The following is an 18495-nucleotide window of genomic DNA, read 5'->3' as shown; positions in this document are numbered from 1 at the left end:
GGGTATCAAAAATCTGTTCATAGATTCCTCTTTAAATTGAGCCTTTCAGCAGAAAATGACAGTTCAAACAAAGTACAGGTTGAAAGGTGCACCCTTTAGCGTGGACAGACATTTTAAGGGACTGTCAGTGCAGAATGACTTTTCAAACGAAGTCCCGCCATTTGATGATTCATGGTGCTGCTAATCATTGCTTGTTGTCCCTCTACCTCCACCCACACTCGGTCTTTGACAGCTAGAGCCAGAGAAGGGTGGAGATAGATTGGAAAACAAGCAGGTGGAAAGGTGCAGGTAAATGACTGGCCGTGCCATGAAGCCCCGCGCGCCTATACTTGGTTTGAACAGTCCTTCTGTGCTGACGGTCCCTAAGAGCATCTTCCCACCTACTTATTTTAAGTCTGTCTCCACCCACCCTTTCTTGGAAATTTTTGCCATTATACACCAAGAGAAGGGCAGAGATAGAGGAAAAGGAAGTAGGTTGGGAGGTGCACTTACATGTTTGGTCACTTCAGTTTGGCTTTAAGAGTTATTCCGTCCTGACGCATTCCCTTTACTTTAAGATGAAGAGAAGATGGTGGTAGTTTAGAAACGGAAGCCTTGCTTGACAGTCTTTTTTTTTTAAATAATATTAGAGGTGTTTAGAGTATCAAACAGCATTTTTCATGAACTGTGACCAACTGTGCTGCAGCGATTATTCTCCAGGCGCTGGAGATCACTCTGTAGAGTCATACACCCCACTTGGTGATTCCTACACACATGACATGTCCGCTAGCACCAGTAATTGCTACAGTGATTGCATTCTCATATGCCCACATGACTACTGCAGCCAAAGTATCCAAAGAGGGGCTGTAGGAGTAATGCCGGGATGTGCACGTTGCGGATTTGCCTGCAGATCCGCAGCGGATTTGGCCCTGCGGATCCGCAGCGGATTTGGCCCTGCGGATCCGCAGTGGGATTTGGCCCTGCGGATCCGCAGTGGGATTTGGCCCTGCGGATCCGCAGCGGGATTTGGCCCTGCGGATCCGCAGCGGGATTTGGCCCTGCGGATCCGCAGCGGGATTTGGCCCTGCGGATCCGCAGCGGGATTTGGCCCTGCGGATCCGCAGCGGGATTTGGCCCTGCGGATCCGCAGCGGGATTTGGCCCTGCGGATCCGCAGCGGGATTTGGCCCTGCGGATCCGCAGCGGGATTTGGCCCTGCGGATCCGCAGCGGGATTTGGCCCTGCGGATCCGCAGCGGGATTTGGCCCTGCGGATCCGCAGCGGGATTTGGCCCTGCGGATCCGCAGCGGGATTTGGCCCTGCGGATCCGCAGCGGGATTCCATGCGTTGTACAGTACCACGTAAGCCTATGGAAAACCAATCCCGCAGTGCATATGCTGCTGAAAATTTTGGGCAGAAACTGTCATTTATTTTCCGCAACATGTCAATTCTTTGTGCGGATTCCACAGCGTTTTACACCTATTCCTTTATAGGAATACGCAGGTGTAAAAACGCAGGTGAAATCTGCACTAAATCTGCAGGTATCTAATAAAAATGGTTTATTAAGTTTAGGTGTTCCCAATTTTACGGGCATACTTTTTCTCTTTGTTGTTTCTACTAATCCGCAGGTAAAACGCAGGGCTTTTTACCTGCAGATTCTGCAGAATCCACGTGGAAAAATCTGCAATGGAATCCGCAACGTGTGCACATACCCTTACCGGCGCCTGCGCATTGCAATACTTTGCTCTTCCCTCAACAGGGCAGACAAAGTACGCCTGCGCCGGAGCAGTGGCGTGAAGACCAGTAGAGGACGTCATGGAATGAAGATGGGAGGCGCTGTACCGGACCTGAGACGCCCATCGGAGCTGGACCGCCCCTGGGTGAGTATAATCAAACGTCTTTTTCTCCTCTTTCAGGTCACATCGGGGGCTTATCTACAGCATTACAGAATGCTGTAGATAAGCCCCTGATGCCGGTGAGCTTACCATCGATTTTGGGGGTGACAGGTTTGCTTTAAGTGCATTTACAACTATGCAACATTTCAGGGACTGCTGAGAATTTATTGACCCTAGCATAACATGAGGACACTTGTAAAGTGGGTTGATTAAAAAAAGTGTACAACAGAAAACAGATTTTTTTTTTTTTCTTTAAATTTTTATATGATGAAAGTAAAGAAAATATGTGTATCCATTCTGCCTTAGGTCTGCATCTGAGAATTATAAACCGTTTTTTTTTTTTTTTTTTTCCTCCCCATCAGATGGATACCCTCAAATAATGTAGACGCCTGTATGATATTGCATGTATTGTTCTCAAAGTCAAGGACTAATTGCTGATTCTTTTCCATCCCGTTCAGTGTAAAAAGAAGCGTTCTTTGTTGATGATCCAGTCAGTGATGATACACCTCCCTAATAAAATACCTGCGGCGTCAACCTCCTATTACATGAGCTTCTCACAATCACCGGCCTCAGCTTCCTACATTACAGTAGCATTACCAATACAAAAGTGTGTCAGTGATTGGGAAGGGGGTTCTTATTAGTCATTTCAAAGATTTCTGTATACTGTATATTATGTATTCCTATATCCTACATTTTGATTGTTATAGAAATGAAAGGCTAAGAACTATATATCAATCTCCTCAGCTCCTCCTGCCGTGCAACCTGATGAATGCATTTTATGGTGACACATTCCCTTTAAGTGATTTTTACTGATCTTACCAACTACAGCCGCTACCAATTGTGTACGGAGCTCCGCCTAGCACACAGTGTAGAGTTTGTACGCGAAGCACGGCAGCTCCTTATCGTCGTCTTCTCATAAATTGTACCAGGACTTGGACCACCACCAATATAATATTGATGATGTTTTCTATGGATAGCACATCAGTACCAAAGTCCTGCAAAATGTTTTCATTATTGGTGTTGTATCCCCTTGTAATAGATATTATATTAATAACATTATTAATTGGGAAAATGCTTTGAATACTGTTAGCTGATAAATGCAATAAAGATTTAAATCGGTTACAAATACGTATATTTTTGACAACAAGAATTTGCCCTTATAAATTTACTGAAGGTTCAACAGAAACCTAATGCACTTACTGTAACGAACATAAAGCCAAAACCTTAGTCTGAATAGAGCCCTACAAAGTGTGAACACATGGTGACAAAAGCTGCTCAGCAGTGGATGTCAATTGGAAGCAACATCCTGTTTGGTGGTTGGTTTGTGTTTTGTTTTTTATATATTTTGTTTGCTTTTTTTAAAGACATTAATGAGGATATATCACTTTATTTTTCTTCTCTAGATGAAAATACAAAAATAAGCAGTTTGTGTGATAAGGTGTCGCTTTACAAAGGAGACATCACTCAGCTGGAAGTTGACGCCATCGTGAATGCTGGTAAGTCACTTTACTTTCTTTTATTTTCTATAGCTTTTTTTTACTTCGACTACAAATACAGTAGACATTTTTTGTTAGATCCCTTAGCACTACTCTTATCCCAGGTCTTGGGTTAAAACTCTTTGACTTAAATGATATCTTTACACTAGAACAAAAAAAATGTTTATTTTTTTCTCTTCAATAATTGCATGATTTCCTTTTCTTTTTAATGGCTTTTAGTCTGAAATATTATAAATTTTTTTCGTTGGCTGTCATTGTACCTCATCCAGCTTTAGAGCATTGTTGTTTTGTAATTTTGTACTTCACCCATACAGACTAATGATGACTCTCTTATTCAGTAAAACATGTTTTATAAAATGTGCTCTGTGTTAACATGCAAAATGATCTGATCCCAAGGAAGTTTTTATAGTTTCAATTCGATCAAGTAGCTGTTTTCTAGATTTTAGACATTCTGTTAACATTGACTGCATTGATTTTGTATTTTTGTGAAATGTGTTACTTTACAGGTGTCTTTGAGGCTGGAGCACCTTACTGTAATTTAGTTTGATAAAAACAGAATGACTTCATACCAATGATGAGTATACAACCTCATATCAATGCTCTTAAATCTCAACTTAGGGCAAAACTGTACAATTTAATAACTTTTATGCTTATAGGTGTTTAATATGCGCTTCAGACGTAACAGCTTTGCTGTAGAACGTCAGATCCCTTTTCTCTACTGTTGAATAACTTCCGTCCAGAAGGGTCTGCCAGCGTTGTTTTCCTGCGCCCGAGCATTGTGTGTATGGCAAGGTTTAGAGTAATAAAGATCTACTGAATGAGCCTTTGGCCAATTGCTGTCAAAATTGTATGACCACCTTTGTGGCTCTTATCAGTGGCACCTATAAAAAAGAGATAAACATAACTTACAGAATGGTCATCCATACGATACTTTTCTTTCCAAGGTTCCCTGGTTGATCATCAAAATGGTGAATACTGAAACCTTTTGATCACTTATACCCCCAGAATCAATTGAATTTGAGTTGAAATAAAAAAATATATATCTCTCTCCCCTCGTGAAAAGTCTGCAACTCTAAAGTACCAGTAGAAGCTCCTTTTAATTACTGCTAAATTATCTAAGGTAATTTACAGTCTCCTGACAGACGATGGTTTTGCCTCTGTAAAAGTCACTGGTACGACCACACTTTGAATACTGTGTACAATTTTTGGTCTCTGGTGTATACAGAGGACATAGCTGTGCTAGAGCGGGTGCAGAGAAGACCAACCAAGGGTTTTAGGGTACGTTCACACAGGACTTTTTTGCTGCTTTTTTTTATGCTAATTTTCAGCTGCTTTTTACAGTACCAGTAAAGCCTATGAGATTTCAGAAATCTCATGCACACACGTTGGTTTTTTATTTGATCAGTATTTTCTGCTTTGCTGCTTTTTTTGGACATGGGGCATGTCACTTCTTTCAGCGTTTTTGCTGCGTTTTTGCAGCGTTTTTTCACCCATTGACTTGAATGGGTGATGAAAAAAACGCTGCAAAAACGCTGAAAAAACGCATGTAGCATTATTTGCTGCGTTTTTTGTGCAGAAAATCATGGCCAGCAGGAAGGGATCTCACAGCCAAGAGCTTAGGGGTGTGGTTAGTGAGGTGTGAAGAGCCATTGTGAGCCATTGTGAGGTGTGAAGAGCCATTATGAGGTGTCCTGATTGTGATCTATTGTGAGGGAGTTTCTGGTAGTGAGGTGTGAAGAGCCATTGTGAGGTGTGAAGAGCCATTGTGAGGTGTCCTAGCAGCTGAAAATTGGCATCAAAAAAGCAGCAAATATCTGCAGCAAAAATCTGCAGCAAAAATCTGCAGCAAAAAAGTCCTGTGTGAACGTACCCAAAAAACGCACCAAAAAAAACGCACCTAAATTAGCATAAAAAAAAGCAGCAAAAAAAGCAGCAAAAAAGTCCTGTGTGAACGTACCCTTATAGCGAACTTGTCGCCAGTTTTTTCGCATATGAAAATATACAACCACCACCTTCTTCAGCACCTGTGCTGCATTCCACATAGCTGTACATTATCCCCTGAATCGCCCTGTATACCACTGAAAAAAAATCTATTTAAAAAATGTTTTACTTTGCTCCCTAGCGGTATGCAAATACAAACTTTCCATTGGTCAACACTGCTACAGCATCTGTCTCTCCTCCGTGTGATTGATGTGGGTGATGCATCCTGTATCCACATAGCCAAACAAAATGTGCCTACACAGGGACCGCATTTGCGCACGCAGACACACTTTTCTCTGGCCTACTGCGGGCAGAGCATAAAACCTATCTGTGCATGCCTTCTCTTATAGCTTGTCTGATCTGACACATTCCATTCCATGTGCAATCATGGACTCTACTGACTTATTTGGGGGTCTATCAAGTTCAGCCGTGTGTTCATTGTTTTTGATGGGAAGAATAGTGATGCATGCATCACTTTGTAATATATGTGTTACGATTACTTCCATTATGGCAGGAAAAGCACAGCTAAGTTGCACCTTTCCCCCTGTGCTGTTTTTCATGAGATGGCATGATGCATGACCCCATATGGCAGCTCCTCATACTGTACTGGTTGTCAGCTGTACACATGGCTCAGCTGCAAGAAGTACCATGTCCTCTGCCAAGTACTTTACTTTGCTTATTAAACACAAGCAAACCGAGCATGTGACAGCCAAGTTTAAAGCCCATTTAATAGCCATGTGGCACAAACTTAAAGGTGTTCTCCAGGAGCCAGAAATGTTTCTCATTAGTCTCGGCAAATTAAATGATTGACTTGCTAATTTTGCTACAAGAAGCATTTTATTTTTATTTCCAAGATCTTAAAGACTCTACTGTGTACAGAGATTCTGTGAACCAGTTGCATGTTTAAAGTCCATTGCTGCAGCTGTTGACTAGGGACTCTTATATGCATCATTAAGTGACTGTTGGCCTTCTGTAACCTCTGTGTCACAATGTATATTGCTAATTGCAGAGTGGGGTAACTGAGAATCATCAATGAGATGATTTTGACAGCCCAATGGGAGTGTTTCCGAACAAGTATGTGTGTATATACTATCAAAAAACTCATCTCGGTTGAGTTATGACTACAGACCACATGAGTGTGCAGGGAAACCAAAAGCCTGTCAGTCTAGTCGTACATTTTTCGCAACCTCATGTGTGTTAACAAAGAGTCAGACTGATGGGATGTAACTACGAACACTTCTAATGACCTCATAATTACCTAACTGAATGAAATAATAGTTTAAAGGGGTTGTCCAGTCCAAATCAAGAAGTCTGCAATCACTGAGTGACTGCAAACTTAAGAATCTCTCCAGCGCCCGAACTGTGCACAGTGGGCATTCACCGGCTTCATACCCGGGACCGGAGGGTAGGTATGAGTTATACATACCGAGGCCAATGAGACCGGGCTCGCTCTCCATACACTTGACTGGCATGCCCACTGGCTAGCCACATCACTCCGCTGTCTGGGAGTATGTACAACGTATAGGTACCTTCCCGTCCCAGGTCAGAAACTGGCAAATCACCGCAGTGCGTGAGCTGAGCGGATTCATAAGTCACATAGTGACTGTAGAATTATTGATTTGGACCAGTCAACCCCTTTAAAAATATAGTTGAAGGTGAGTAAAGCTCCTGTGCTTAATGTCTTACAACCTATTGTTCTTAAAGTACTTGGCTGGGTAAACTGTAAAACCATTATTATATATAAGGATTGTTTACATGAAGTTAAGATATTGATAGACTGCTGAAGGCTACGCTCCCAGGATGAGCTTTTGGTGTGGTTTTGATTATGCAGATATTCTGTGCTATTACTGCACTTGTATAGTAATTTGGGTTACTTTGTTTTTCTTTCATGGTGTTTTTTTTTAATGCATTTTTGATGTTGCAGGTTTTTTGTGATGTGTTAAACAAAGCTGATTTTTGTCTTTGATACTTCCCGTTATTTGGCTTTCATAAAACTTTGATATAGTCATATGCAGATAACATGCGTTTTTGATTAATTTCCAACGTGGAAACCCACTATAATAACACGTTTTTTTTGTCCCTGCAGATTTTCAGCATCTAATGAAAGTCTATGAGAATAATTTGCACACACAACTCAGTGTATCTGCAAGAGAAATTGACATTCTGTGCATTTGAGACACACACGGCAGCTCAGTTTACACAGATTTTTATAGATCCCACCAACACACAGATAATTTGCAGCATCAGAACTTGGCAAAATCTCATCATTGGCACACAGCTTAAATCTAGCCTAACTTTTTTTATAAGAATGGTAAAGGACCCAGCTTCATTACTTTAGATCAGGAGTGGGGATTTTTTTTTGTTTTCTGCCAAGCGCCATTTGGATATTTTATACCATCCTTCGGGGGCCGTACAAACTCCGCCCACAAAGTACATCCGGACTCTGGCTCTGGAGTCAGGACGTAATCTTTCATTGCATGCCCTTCAGTGTTCAGTAGTGAACACTGCATGTGTGTGCTAACAGAGCAAGAAGAAATTAATGAGCTGGTTGTAATCAAAATACAGCTCCCTGCCCAAGAATGCGGTCCCTGAGAATCTTCTCAAGGGCCTGATAAAAAGGTCATCAAGGTCCGTATATGGCCCTGGCGCCTGAGGTTCCCCACCCCTACTTTAGATGGTAAGGCTTTTTTTGTGCATGTCATGGTAAATGTATTACAGTTGGCAGTGATCAATAAATTACCAGCCTGAATAACATAATGTATAGTTTTTTTTTTCCCCCCCGATGTCTTTACTTGGCTCTTTCCAAAAGCATTTTGATTTTGACTTATGAAACTCCTTTCTTTAACTTCTTTCTACCCTTCTTCTTGAATCTTAACACTGCATTGTCTCTCATCCATTTTATTCCTCTTCCTCATATTATGCGCTGCAAACACAATGCTTTCTATTGAAATCTGTTAGGCTCTGAAAAGTTACCACAGCTACAATACAATACAAAAACGACGAGATGCATCTTATTAAATGAAGAAAAGACAAGACTCATAGTGCTACGAACATGGCAGAAAAATATTAAGCCATCCAGCTGTCAGCTGTTTGAACCGTAACCTCACAGGGCTCTTCAGCAGAATACACGTCCTATACAAATGCAATTTGGATAGTTCTTTACCACTTCTCCAAAGTTCTAGTGTATCCTCCAGATGTCTCAGAAAAGTGTATTTGTCCCATTTAGTTCTGTGAATGATTAGACCGCATAATCATTGTGTTGCCATGTTATTGTCTGATAGCTGTTACACCTGCTCTGTATTACCATAATGTAGGAAGGAGTAAAGTTAATCATTCTGTTTGTCACGAGATTTGTCATTGCGTACAGAGTTGGAGGGGTATCTAACACCTCCCTCTTTAATATGCAGGAATCCAGTCTTTGTCAGCTCTTCAGCCATAGTTATTCGATCCACTACCAGGAGAATTGGCATGTCCTTTTAATAGAGGTTTTGTTCAGCAACACATGCATCAGATAGCAACTACAGTGTTCTCTCCTGATTGGGATATAGTAAGTGGTTAGTGAGTGGAAAATAAAACTCAAAAAAAAAAAAAAAATTCCCTTAACAATTATTTAATTCATTTTCGTTATATTCCGTAATTAATAAATGTTTGCTGAACAGCTAGACACACATTTTTGAGTTGATTGGCCATAGGCTGTAAAGATGTGGAGCGCCCCCACGTAAGGGCAATGGGGGTACTCTGCACTGGGTCCTTCGGTTCGGGGGATGTCACGGTGGCCAGACCCGGTCCGTGGCCCTTTGAGGGACGTCCAATAAAGGAAAGAGTTTTTATGGTTTTGGGAAAGGTCTTTAAAGGGGTAATTTGTGATGCCACCTGTGGTATTCGGTCAGGGTGACCGACGCTGCTTAGGGGTCCGTTGGGGATGATGTGATGGCAGCTAGATGGTGTACCTTCCCACAGGTGAAGTATATCCCCAGGGCTTCCCGGAGGTGTAGACGGTGATGGTGGATGATGTAAGGCGCAGTGAAAAACGAGGACACAAGGTTACAGTCTCTTTACCTTTACTGAAGACTTCAGCATCCACAGTCCAGGGTACAGACCACAGGGCAGGCAGAGTCTGGCCGGTCCGAAGGCAAATCCAGAGTCCCCCTTATCCAGGTGGAAATCAGTAGCCTTTCTCTAGCGCCTGTGTGTTGTAGTACCTCCCTGCTGAGCTCGGTAAGGTCCTCACAACTGTTGTAGATGTTCTAGATGTTGTTTCTTCCTCTCTGTCCCCCAGATGGTATGGATAGGACAAACCCGTATGACTGATGGCCTGAGGCTTTTAACAGGGACCCTAGAGACACCCTAGCCCCCACAGTTGCCACCGTGCCTCCTGGGTATAAGGTCGGGCAGCCAACGTGGAATTGACTGTCCTGCCAGTCTCTGGAGCAAGGCTTGGAGACGGTTGCTCCCTCGGTGTTCCGGCCACCTGCTTCTGCGCCTCAGAAGGAGGCAGCCTTTTACAGGGCAGAACTCCCTCTGGTTTTTTCTCCTTGTGCTATGACTTCGTTTCTCACCCTCTAGAATACAATTCTCTTCGTGTCCTTTCTTAGGATGCTGCCGCACTTGGGGCAGGCGCAGCTCCATAGCCTTCTATCTAGGCCTCTGACAGGATCCCATCCCTGTCAGGGACCCTCTGTCTGCAGCTCCGATGTTCCGCTTTTCCCCCTGTCTGCCTGACAGATGTTGCCTGGGCAAAGCCCAGTCAGCCTCTGACTAGCTTTCTTTCCAGCCCACCAGTTTTACCCTTTTGTGAGGAGTGCCCTAGTAGATAGGAGCAAGGCTCCCCCTTTTGGACTGGAGTGTGAAGTGTGGTGTATGGTTTGTGATACCTGGTAGGAAGATCTCCTTTATTGCCATCAGACGTAATATCACTCTCCCTGGTGGGAGAATAGCATTACTGCAACGACCAGGACTCTGGGGCGCTGCTGATGCAAAGTGACAACTTTAAATAGTCCCATTATCTTTGTGATGTGAAGGTAACTCACATTGATACAAAGGGTGTTCAATAAGTTATCTACCCCAGCATGTCCTGTCACTGTTCGAGAGCTACAGCCACAGAAGAAGTTGTCTGATGAATGCACTGGAAGTGACAGGATGGCAAGTGCAGTATAATGCATTTCTACAGAAAGTGTCGGAATGGTAGTTTTGTTCCTTAAGTAAATGCCTTACAAAGGAAGAAAATAAGACTAAAAAACCCCATGAAATAATTGCTGTATATGACCCTACGACCAAAGCAAAGTATTGGGTCAAGCAGATAAAGTTTAGTAGAGAATCAATTGAAGAGAACTCCCAATAAGGGTAACCTTTTGTAGCATCTTCAGAGGAAATGTGCTATAAAGTTTAGGCCATGATTTTGATTGACCGGTCAAAGTTGCTATTAAAGCTCACACATTAAGCATTTCAGATGGCATAGTTTCCAGCATTATTCATGATGCTTTAGATTTCAAAGGTAAGTTCATGGTGGGTGGCACGAATGTTGACGCATGAGCAAAGAACATGTCTCCATCAATTTAGCCAAGAAAAGATTTAGAAATCCATGTGACTTTTTTACACTTACCGGTAAATTAATACTGGTGATGAAACGTATCCACCACCTTGATCCTGAGACCAAACAAGAGTCCATGCAATGGAAGCACAAGGTGTCACAAACTCCAAATATATATAGTGCCCAGCAGTCTGCTGGAAAGATCATTGCAAAAGTTTTTTTGGATACAGAAGAGGTTTTATTACTTGAATTTATGCCACACAAGACAATAATTACTGGAGACACCTGTGCTTTAACAATGTAGGCATTATGTGGGGCAATCAAAGAGAAACAACATGGGAAGTTGTCAGCAGGTGTGGTGTTGCTTCACGACCATGCACTAGCTTTAAAAGTCTCGCAAATCACAATCTGCGATCAGGGACCTGGCTCCCAGTGATTACTTTCTATTTCTGAACCTGAAGAAATCTCTTCGTGGCCAATGATTTTCTGATGATAATGCAGTCAGTCAGTAACCGGGTTTTTGCAGCTACAAGAAGTATTCTTCTATTCTGAGGGCATCTGATCACTGGAGGTGAATTGGAATAAATGTTGAAGTCAAGAGGGATTACATTGAAAAGTAGCCAATTTTCTCACAAAATTTAAATTTTCGGGTAGATAAATTATACATCCCAGTTATGTCCCATCCCCTTGTCTTGACAATAAGCAAGGTTTGGCAAGGGTCTTATCTTCTGTGGATTTTGTTTAGAAAATGCTGTGGATTTGTAGCACGTTCTACCCTATGCATTGTGGCTGCTGGATAAACTGCCAATTTATACTGGGGATTTTGTCAACATCTCATGGTTGAAATTTAATAAAGCCTAAATCACAATTCTGCTTTTGTAATGCCCCATTTTGTGCTTGAAAAATCTTAATGGAAAATCTTCTATTTCTCCCATGTGTGCAAATACGGTTTTAAAACCTGTACAAAATCATATATCTGAATGAGGCCTATCCTATGTTTAGATATTTTTTTTTTCTTCGCGAAGAAAATTTATACCATGCCTGATTTTTATCAGATAAGATTTTTTTTTATTTTTTTATATCTAAATCACCCACTGTTTTCCCCTGCCTAATCTATAGGTTATATATCTTAACCAAACTTAATCAAAAAATGTAGTTGTTTCTCATTATTTTTTATTTTTCTAAAACACCTGGCATATTTATTAAAGAACCTCTCCAGTGATTATTTTTTTCACTACTTGAGTAGTTTCCTGCTTCTATTAAACTTACAAGCTGCTGTCTTCATCTGTTTTTTTGTGCCACTCCTCTTGGTGTCTTGCTGAATAGCTCCAGTATTGGCTGTGTGATCCGGAAGTCACTACTCAATGTAAGTTTTTAATAGAGCCAGAACAAGGCCAGAGCGAGATTTCCGTAGACAGGTTTCCTGCTGTGCGTTTCAAACCAGACGCTTGTCTCCTTGTCTGAAATGTATAGGCTCATGTTTGCCTATGTGGTTGTTGAGTTATAGTCAATCTGGTCCAGAAATCTGTCCAAAAACTGCCTTTGAAACTGTCATGTGAAGCCAGCGTTAACAATGAGAAAGTAATTGACCCATGATTTGGAATATTCATAAGGCACTGTTCACATTAGCAGCATTGCGTCTGCTTACAACCGTGTGATGGTTAAGTCTTGTAAGATATCTAAGGTTGTTAATGGTGTTGCTGGTGCATTATTTCACAAATACATTTTTTAGGAAAAGCCTTGACAGCCCCAATGCAAGTGTTGTCCTGACCTTGGGCATACTGGAATGTGTGAGCAGCAAATTCGGCAGACTTGGGTAGTCTTTAACTGTGACTCAGTATTAATAAAATTATCAGGATAGTCCTGGATTTATTGTGGTCTTTTGAGGAACAGGAAGTTGATCTTGATTACAGTTGGCAGTTGATTGTGGTCAAGACCTGAATAAGGAGGGAGTTAGGATGTGGTTCATCTCTCAAATATATGGAAAGTCATCTCATACATCCACTTAAAGCATTAATCATGTTTCTTTAAGCCACAGGCTTAAAGGCCTAAATATCTAGACCAGTGTTTCTCAACTCCAGTTCTCAAGACCCAACAACAGGTCATGTATTCAGGATTTCCTTTGTATTGCTCAGGTGCTGGAATTAATGCTTGAGCAGGTGATGAAATTATCACCTGTGCAATACTAAGGAAATCCTGAAAACATGACCTGTTGTGGGGTCTTGAGGACTGGAGTTAAGAAACACTGATCTAGACCTATCGCAAGTTGAAACGAGAGCTCCTAATTCATGGCAAGTCCTAGTCTATATATATAATTGTCTAAGGGGCACTTCTGTCTTTCTGTCGGCAACTTCCGTTACGGATATTCATTTGCTGATTGGTCTCGCCAGCTGCCTGTCGTGGCTGCCGCGACCAATCAGCGACGGGCACAGTCCGATTAGTCCCTCCCTACTCCCCTGCAGTCACTGCCCGGCGCCTGCTCCATACTCCCCGCAGTCATGGCTCACACAGGGTTAATGCCAGCGGTAACGGACCGCGTTATGCCGCGGGTAACTCACTGTTACCGCCGCTATTAACCCTGTGTGACCAAGTTTTTACTATTGAGGCTGCCTATGCAGCCTCAATAGTAAAAACATCTAGTGTTAAAAATAATAATAAAAAAAATATAGATATCATTATATACTCACCATCCGCCGCCTTTCCGCCGCTCCGGTGATCGGTCCATGCAAGCGGCAGGTTCCAGTGCTAAGGTTACGTGCGACAAGGACCTGCCATGATGTCACGGTCATGTGACCGTGACATCATCACAGGCCCTGCGCGAGAAGGACCTGCCGTGACGTCACGGTCATGTGACCGCAACGTCATCACACCCTCGGACCGGAAGCTGCCGCCTGAACTGAACACAGGCGACAGAACTACAAGGGGCCCCTCGGAAGGTGAGTATATGTTTATTTTTTATTTTTTAACCTGTGACATACGTGGCTGGGCAATATACTACGTGGCTGGGCAATATACTACGTGGCTGGGCAATATACTACGTGGCTGGGCAATATACTACGTCACTGGGCAGTATACTACGTAACTAGGCAATATACTACTTCGTTGTGCAATATACTACGTGGCTCTGTGCTCTATACTTCGTCACTGGGCAATATACTACGTGACTGGGCAATATACTACGTGACTGGGCAATATACTACGTGGCTGGGCAATATACTACGTCGCTGGGCAATATACTACGTGGCTGGGCAATATACTACGTCACTGGGCAACATACTACGTGGACATGCATATTCTAGAATACCCGATGCGTTAGAATCGGGCCACCATCTAGTTAATTAATAGATGTGAAATAAGCCGTACTCAAGTCACTACTGATATGAGGATTATTATATTATGAGGATTATTATGAGGTAAATTTTCAAAATTCGGTTCAGATTGATTGGCTGTGAATATTGTTTTTGCAATATTCGCATAACACAGGCGAACGTAATTGGAGTCAGTGGGAGTTGAAATCAGCGAATATGTTTAGAAATGATCAAACACAAATTAGGCACGAATAGGGTACCAATATGGCACAGATATGGCAAATTCGGATTCAGTGACCAATTCCAAACAAATTCGCTCAACTCGAATGAGGATAAGCATCTGTCAATGTTTGTTGTCCTTGTAGAATTGTTTATGGAGTAATAGGATGGATTTTCCAATAGTGGTGAACTCTTCCTGACTACCTGTTAGATTATCCAACTATTCATTTCAATCCTACGTTTTCTGCTGATACATTCATTCTATTTCATGCAGTTTCCCATCTTCATAAGTTTTCATGGCCAGGGAGATGTATCTGACTCGCTTTGTTAAATTTTAATTTTGCATGGTGTCTTATCTCTGTCATTCTTAAAATTAAACTTCAGAGCAGAGGTGTTTATTTTACATATTGTGGATGTGAATGGAATACATAATATCTGCATTGGTCCTAAATTAATGTGTGAGTATAGACATGGTGACTGGGCTAGCTGCACCTCCCCATATAAACAGCTTGTTAACGTCCAATCAGTCACTGGCTTTGCCATGAACTTGGCTCTTAATGAACAGGTGGGGAGAGGATGAATTCTAATCTGAACCGGATCTGACAGCCTATCAGGCAATTTCACTGATCGCTAATCCATTTTGTTTGGCAGCTTAATTTATCACACAGTTAGGATTTTCATCTTGTAGCTTTCTAGGTGGAAATTAATTCAGAAGCGTGTCCAATAATACTGGATTGTACAGGCCTGCTTGTCTATAATAAATGCATTTTTAAAGAATTTGATGTAAATGTGTAATGGTATGCAGCGAGAAAGATCTCTCATTTGCTTCTCCGTTCAAAGTCTACAGTACTCGAGGGGGCAAGGAGATGTTTTTGGGAGATACTTCAGGACAGATGAATCGATAATTAGTAAGAAAAGGTGACAAGTGATATTATGGAAGCTCAGATTAGATTTGAGTAGGTATTATATAAAAAAAAATGCACAATCCTATCCTATGTGACAGATGTGTGGCAGAGTTCATCTTCTGAATGCCACATTTTCATGCGCATAAACTTAAATAATTTTCGCTATTATAGAATTGCACTTGTTTTTTTTACTATATAACGTACACTGATGCTAGGGAACAATCGCATTTTTATTTTTTTATTGCGCTGGGGTGATTTGTAAGTCTACAGTCATGCAGAGTCACCACAGACGTATCAATTTATGCCAGACAATCCCTTTAATATACATTGTCAGTAGATCTAACCTGCCGGTACAGAAGATGTGCTCGAACGCTCTATCTGTGGTTCCAAGATAATTTCAACAACCTTTACCAGCAATTTGTAGGGAGCTGGCTGGCTGTGACTGTTCTATTATCATTGACATAGAACCTGTGACAGACACTGCCCCCTTGTGGCCAGAAGTTATACCTATGCCGAATGTGATTACAGAGAAACAAACTGTATTGGCTAAACTTCCCCCTGTTGTGTCATGTGAACAGGAAGGGGAGGAAAAAAGAGAGCCCGGGAAACTGGTGTGTGCAGAGAGAGGTCGGTGTGTGCTGGCGTCCTCCCGTAGATGCGATATAGAAGATTGCCTGGATGACCCCTCTCTCTTGGAAGCTGACATCCAGATTGTTCCCAGCTCCCACACTGCGGAGCACTCAGCAGTGACATCTTCACAGATCCTGGAGCCCATGAACTGTAAGCGGGTCCTCTGTTGAGAGGCCGAACATTCCACCCTTACCGGCTGAACCCCAAGGACTACAGTCTGGACCTGAGAGACAGTTTTGTTTAATCCCTGTTGTTTCCTCTTCAGCTGGAGCGTCCCCCTGCAGTGACAGACAGGCCTGCGATGTGGGAAGATAACCTCCTGGAGCAAAGGAACTGGTAACGTGTGGATAGGGACAGTGAGGGATAGTTTGTTATTACATGTTATCTCTGTGAATAGGCATATTTTTGTATTGTCTATTATTGTGTTCCGCTGTGTTAAGGAAAGTGTATAACAGTAAAGATACGTTTGTTAAGATGGAATCTGAGTGTGGAAGTTTTGCTGGGCCAGATCATGGATATACATGGGCGACCTTACCCTCTCCCACTTCATCATCATCACAATGGCAATTCTTTACTGTATGAGCAGTGAAACTATAGAATGCTCCTTGAGCGGACACAGACAGAAGGGGCCCCTGTTAAAATATATGGGCCCTTTGCAGTCCAATAGCTCATGATAAAGTGCAATCCCATCACATCTGGAGGTGGCAGTGAACCCCTTTAACTTTTGGGATCCTGTGCAAATTCCCATGTTGTACCAGTGGTATGTGCACCCCAGAATGCTCTGTCACACTATGTTGTAATGGTCAATTTACTACTAAAAATAAATATAAATAATTAATGGCCTGGATGCCGTTCTTGACAAATACTTTTAATTACACTATCTGGGTACTAAATTCTGTAATGGGACTTTATACTAGGAAGCTTTCAATCGACGTACTTACAAGAATGCATATATTGCTGGAATCCTGCGGAGATGATATTTCTGCTCACCAAGGCCAAGTTCCCACATTGAGCATTGGGTGTTTTTTTTTACACTGTGTATTTTCATTACGCAAAAAAAGTAGCGTGTTACACTTAACAGTGTGTATTTTTTTTTTTAAATCTGCAGCCGGTCAGTTTCTTGCGCTGTAAATACTCTGCTCAAAAAAATTAAGGGAACACTAAAATCCCACATCCTAGATATCACTGAATGAAATATTCCAGTTGTTAAAGGGACTCTGTCACCCCCTCCAGCCATTATAAACTAAAAGAGCCACCTTGTGCAGCAGTAATGCTGCATTCTAACAAGGTGGCTTTTAGTTTGTGGTGCAGTTATAGCCAAAATAAAGCGTTTTATAATTTTGCCAAAATACCGGTCTTTAGCCCTGGAGGCAGGTCTTAACCCCTCTGCTGCAACCGCCACACTTCAGTCACTGAAATCTTCGGCGCCGGGCGCCGCCCCCTCCGCAATGTTTTCCACTCAAATCCGGCGCCTGCGCTGTTTAGTACTGGCTGGGGCAGGCGCAGTGACCTCTGGCCGTCTAACCTCACATGCAGTCTTGCAGACTGCGCCTTGTGAATCCCAGCCCCGCAGTGTGTTATGCATTATGCACAGTGCGGGGCTGGGCTGGGATTCACAAGCTGGGTGGCCGCACTGGCTGCACAGGCGCAGTCTGCAATACTGCATGTGAGGTCCGACGGCCAGAGCTCACTGCGCCTGCCCCAGCCAGTACCAAACAGCGCAGGCGCCGGATTTGAATGGAAAACAGCGCGGAGGGGGCGGCGCCCGGCGCCAAAGAAGATTTCAGTGACTGAAGTGTGGCGGTTGCAGCAGACGGATTAAGACCTGCCTCCAGGGCTAAAGACGGGTATTTTGGCGAAATTATAAAACGCTTTATTTTGGCTATAACTGCACCACAAACTAAAAGAGCCACCTTGTTAGAATGCAGCATTACTGCTGTACAAGGTGGCTCTTTTAGTTTATAACGGCTGGAGGGGGTGACAGAGTCCCTTTAATCTTAATTCATTACATAGTGGAATGTGTTGAGAACAATGAAACCTAAAAATGATAAACGTAAATCACAACTAATATCCCATGGAGGTCTGGAGTTGGAATAATGTTCAAAATCTAAGTGGAAAATGAAGTTACAATCTGATACAACTTCAGTGGAAATGCCTCAAGACAAGGAAATGTTGCTCAGTAGTGTGTGTGTGTGTGTGTGTGGCCTCCACGTGCCTGTATGATCTCCCTACAATGCCTGGGTATGCTTCTGATGAGGCAGCAGATGGTCTCCTGAGGGATCTCCTCCCAGACCTGGACTAAAGCATCCGCCAACTCCTGGACGGGCTGTGGTGCAATGTGATGTTGGTGGATGGTGCGAGACGTGATGTCCCAGATGTGTTAAATCGGATTCAGGTCTGGGGAATGGGCGGGCCAGTCCATAGCTTCAATGCCTTCATCTTGCAGGAACTGCTGACACACTCCAGCCACATGAGGTCTGGCATTTTCCTGCATTAGGAGGAACCTAGGGCCAACCGCACTAGCATATGGTCTCACAAGGGGTCTGAGGATCTC

The 18495-nt window shown here is 42.7% G+C and overlaps 1 protein-coding gene across 1 annotated transcript in view; it reads left to right on the top strand.

The window, feature by feature from the left end:
* The window catches only part of MACROD2 (mono-ADP ribosylhydrolase 2), a 2853334-nt gene that overhangs the window by 178736 nt on the left and 2656103 nt on the right, over nucleotides 1-18495 (top strand). Inside the window, exon 3 of the mRNA XM_077282574.1 lies at nucleotides 3277-3369. Within this exon, the coding sequence (XP_077138689.1) occupies nucleotides 3277-3369 (93 nt within the window). The remainder of the gene's footprint in view (nucleotides 1-3276; nucleotides 3370-18495) is intronic.

Source organism: Ranitomeya variabilis, chromosome 2 (assembly GCF_051348905.1).
Source record: "Ranitomeya variabilis isolate aRanVar5 chromosome 2, aRanVar5.hap1, whole genome shotgun sequence".
Lineage (NCBI taxonomy): Eukaryota > Metazoa > Chordata > Amphibia > Anura > Dendrobatidae > Ranitomeya > Ranitomeya variabilis.
Note: the sequence above shows the minus strand (reverse complement) of the source record. Positions and strands in the feature narration are given on the sequence as shown.